The sequence below is a fragment of the Plectropomus leopardus genome, unplaced genomic scaffold, assembly GCF_008729295.1.
Source record: "Plectropomus leopardus isolate mb unplaced genomic scaffold, YSFRI_Pleo_2.0 unplaced_scaffold19534, whole genome shotgun sequence".
NCBI classification, from domain to species: domain Eukaryota; kingdom Metazoa; phylum Chordata; class Actinopteri; order Perciformes; family Serranidae; genus Plectropomus; species Plectropomus leopardus.
In genome coordinates, this window is record NW_024621090.1 from 1 (window position 1) to 4,141 (window position 4,141).

A 4,141-nucleotide genomic window follows, 5' to 3' on the forward strand; every position below is an offset into this window, starting at 1 on the left:
GATATTAAAGTCTTAAATTATTTAGAAGATATATTTTAATTTTTACTCCTACATTTTCCTTTTTTTTGTTCTCCTGATGCACTAAAATCTTTTATGTCTTTGATTCTTACTACATTTTTAACTTTTTTTTTTTTAACTTTATTTTATTTATTTTTTATGTAAACAGCTATTTGTGTGACCATCGATGGAAGAACATAGATTTTAATTGTCAGACTCCTTCGCTGTAATTGTTGTTTGCGTGACGTTGAAGTTGAGCTCTGAGTTTTAAAAAGTGCTGCGTGACTGAAGGTCGCCGTCGTCCTCCAGAGAGACACGTAGTTGTGAGTCGGCAGTATTCGGACGGTGCAGCACAGGTACATGTACTTCGGTGTTTGTACACGCAGTATTTCGGCAGCTCGGTGACTGATGTCTCCTCTCTCAGAAAATCCTGACTCACTCGTACTCCCGAGTCGTCCTCCGGGTTCTGGAAAAAGCCGTAGAGGAGAAGAAGCGCTTCTCTGTCTACGTGACCGAATCGCAGCCTGACTCAGCCGGGTGAGCGAGCTGTGTGTCAGTAAACTGTGTTTTATTCTGAGGACACACACACACACACACACACACACACACACACACAGAGTGGTTGAACCAGCTTGTCTTTGTGCAGGCGACAGATGGCAGACGCTCTGAGGAAGCTGAACGTCCCTGTGACCGTAGTGCTGGATGCAGCTGTGGGGTAAATATCTTCGTTATCGAGTTTAAAACGCCGTCTCACGTCGTCAGCGTGAACATTTCAGCAGTAAGCGTTTGTGATGTGTCCGCAGGTACGTTTTGGAGAAAGTAGACCTTGTTATTGTTGGTGCAGAGGGGGTCGTTGAGAGCGGAGGGATCATCAACAAGGTGAGTTTCAGTGAAGCGTCACGAAACAAGTTCAACCAGAAAGAAAAAAAGATATCGATTTAGAGTATTTTTGTTCAAACTGTCCAGAGTCCATCAATAATATTCAGTTATCGCTGTTCAGATCGCTACGTTACATAGAAACCATCACGCGAAAACACCCCATTACAAGTAAAGTCCTGCATTTAAGTACTTAAGTAAAAGTACCAAAGTATTCTCAACATTATTTTATTAAATATCAGAAGTGAAGGGAGCTCATTTTGCAGAATGTGTTTTAATATATAAGAAATTAACCCTTCGGGGCCTGCTTTAATATCACACACACTCGTACCGCTCTGCGCACAAAACGCGCTTTTCAGAATCAAGCTTTAAAAAATACTATTTATTAATATTAATTTTTACTTTCATTGAGTTTTTTTCAGCCTTAATCATAAATCTCAAATATTAATTAATTTTCAAATTTTTAACCCTTTAAATGCCAGGTTTTTGTCATGATGCCACTATGTTTTTAGATGGAAAACTTCTGCAAAATATATATTTATTTTTTAGGATGACAGCCTGGGATATGTCAGCGTTTAGCATCGATGGTCCAACACGTACAATGTTAAAAAAAAATCCTGTTTTACGGTGGAGCACATGGACGACAATCAACATATGATGTTATCATAGAAGAATCGGATAAGTTTTCCAACAGAAAAGGAAAATCTCTGGATGATTTTGTGCGTCTCAGTCTGCATGTGTGATTCATACAATGACAAATTTAAGAAAATGAATTTAGTAAATTATTTAAAAAAAGAAAAGGAGTGGATCACATTGAGATTTTACAATGCAACATAAAAAAAAATAAAATGTTACTTCTCATGTCTGAGCATTTTTAAGAGTTTTGAAAAATTAATTCAAGTTGATTTAAAACCAAATAAGGCCTTATTTTTAGATAAATAAATTGGGAACCCTGTTATTGATGAACGATCAGGACGGATGTAATACTGATTATTGAACCAGGATGTTTTTCCATATTGACAAAATAAAGTTGTAAGTCATATAAAAGTAAGTTTGTTACTTTTCTCCTCCGTTCGTGATGCACAGGCTTAAATATTTGATCTTTTGTGTTGCAGATCGGCACTTATCAGATGGCCGTGTGCTCCAAAGCTCACAACAAGCCTTTCTACGTCGTGGCAGAGAGTTTCAAATTTGTCCGTCTCTATCCGCTCAACCAGCAGGACGTGCCTGATAAATTTAAGGTACGAACGCCGGCAGAGAAATTCACATCCGGATTATATTTCTGTTAGAGTTTTTCTTTACCGCTCCTCTCCTCGGCTCCACAGTACAAAGCCGACACCCTGAAGACGGTACAGAACCTGTCGGAGGAGCATCCGATGATCGACTACACGCCTCCGTCCCTCATCACCCTCCTCTTCACCGACCTGGGAGTCCTCACCCCGTCTGCCGTCAGCGACGAACTCATCAAGCTTTATTTATAACTCAATAAAAACCCTTTTCTCCAAAGGTAAACAAATGTCAAAGGTTTTATTGAATTCTGCTTTTCTCTACACGCTGAATACAGGTGATCACGCCTCCTCGTCCCCCGAGGGCCCGTCTGGTTGGTGTTTTGGTCCGCTTGTTATCTGTTTCTCAAAGTCCTCCTCTGTGATTTGACCTTTCTTTAGTTTCTTGAGGAGGCGAGTGTCGTTCAAAAGCTCCTTCATGTCTTCGTCGTCCACGTCGGAGCCCTGCGGACACACAGAGGATAAAAAAAGGAGATTCGTAAATAAAAGCAACTAAATGACGCACCAAACAGGACGTGAAGTGTGAATACCTCTTCGTGCTTCCTCTTGGCCGACCTCTTTTTCCGGCGCTCCTTCTTGCTCTTCTGTTTGGACCAGGCCTTGTTCTTCAGGAAGTTCCTTTTAGGAAGAGGAGTCTTGTCTCTGTCTTTCAGCTCGGCCAGCATCTTCTGCCTCTGTTTCTCCCTGTTCTTGTCCTTGTAGCGGATGGTGTCCGTGTCCACCGTCGTCTCTATGAAATCCGGAAACGTTTTCCCCCTCAGCTCGGGCATCTTCGGCAGGCGCAGGAGGGCGAAGCCGTGCGCCAACGAGGCAAAATCCAGATCTAGACAAAAGAAAAATGCAGCAAAGATTGTTTTGTTTGTACTTCATGCAAACTGCAGAGCTGAATGTGTGATGTAAAGTGTCTGTTTCTGACCTTTGACCCTGAAGATCAGGCTGCACTCGTGTTTGGCGTAGGCCTGGACGTACGACACGAAGGCTCTCATGCTTCTGTCAAACATGGCTCGGTCTGCCAGAGACATGGCTTTCACTTTAGGCAGCACGTCCACAACTTCCCCTGTGAGGACCAACTTCTCCAGTGGACACTGAGGACATCATGAAAGACAGGTCAGTTTTCAGTTCACACGTACACAGACCCACCCGGCGAAAAGAGCGGGCATAAAAAAATGATGGTTTCCAAACTCAGGTTTGAGAGAAATTCACTCACTTTCTGGTTGATGGACAAAAAGTTGACGTACGACGACTCCATCGGCAGCAGAAAGACGAGGGCGTTTCCCTGATTGCCGATTCGTGCTGTACGACCACATCGATGTACGAATGCACTGAGACAAAGACAAAAGAAAGAAATACAGTTTAGCATTCGTAAAATTATAATTAATAATTATCAAACCTCTTTATTACTCTTAAAATCAAGACTCAGCAGCACTGAAATAAGTCCGAGTCTGGGTCATTTCAAATGAATTTTGGCTTTAAACTCCCGTCATGTGTAACTCTGAAGTGAAGTAAGTATATGTAGAGAAAGTTTAAATCCACATCAGGCAATGTGCCACTGCCCGAAATCTACATTAAGCACCAGACGGATTAAAATAGTCCCAAATAAATACACTTTTTCCTCCGTTTATCTGATAATAACCACAGGGAGCAGCTGTGAAAATACAAAGATTTTAACGCACAAAATTATGTGTTTAATAATTTGATTTATTGTTTAGTTTATTAGCAGACAATTAAATATTTCATAAAATCCAGATTTAAAAAACAAACAAAAAAAGTGTCAGGAGAGGTCAAGAAGCCAGAGGCTCATAAACACACCCCCCTCCTCTTTAAAACAACAAAAACAAAAACAAAAACCTCTAAATAAACACTTTACAGAAAACCACATGAAAAAATACAGACAAAATAATAAAAATAACTAATCAGCAAACATTAATCCAATAAAAACCAAAAAGTATATAGAATACAATAAAGTGTAAAGGAGAATATAT

The 4,141-nt window shown here is 40.5% G+C and overlaps 2 protein-coding genes across 2 annotated transcripts; one reads left to right on the top strand and one right to left on the bottom strand.

Annotated features, from left to right (window-relative positions):
* Positions 1-272: 272 nt before the first annotated feature.
* Positions 273-2,385, top strand: LOC121965318 (translation initiation factor eIF-2B subunit alpha-like; the record flags this gene model as incomplete). Its single annotated transcript, XM_042515473.1, has 6 exons — positions 273-353; positions 422-534; positions 644-712; positions 801-876; positions 1,989-2,114; positions 2,199-2,385. Coding segments are annotated over 6 exons (621 nt in total), but the record flags the coding sequence as incomplete, so codon positions are not given.
* On the bottom strand, positions 2,382-3,489 carry LOC121965317 (ATP-dependent RNA helicase DDX55-like). The gene is made up of 4 exons (XM_042515472.1): positions 3,367-3,489; positions 3,076-3,244; positions 2,690-2,982; positions 2,382-2,603 (listed from the first exon to the last, which is right to left on the bottom strand). Exons 1-4 carry the CDS (start codon positions 3,406-3,408, stop codon positions 2,442-2,444), a joined length of 666 nt encoding a protein of 221 aa, XP_042371406.1. The 5' UTR covers positions 3,409-3,489; the 3' UTR covers positions 2,382-2,441.
* Positions 3,490-4,141: the final 652 nt, after the last annotated feature.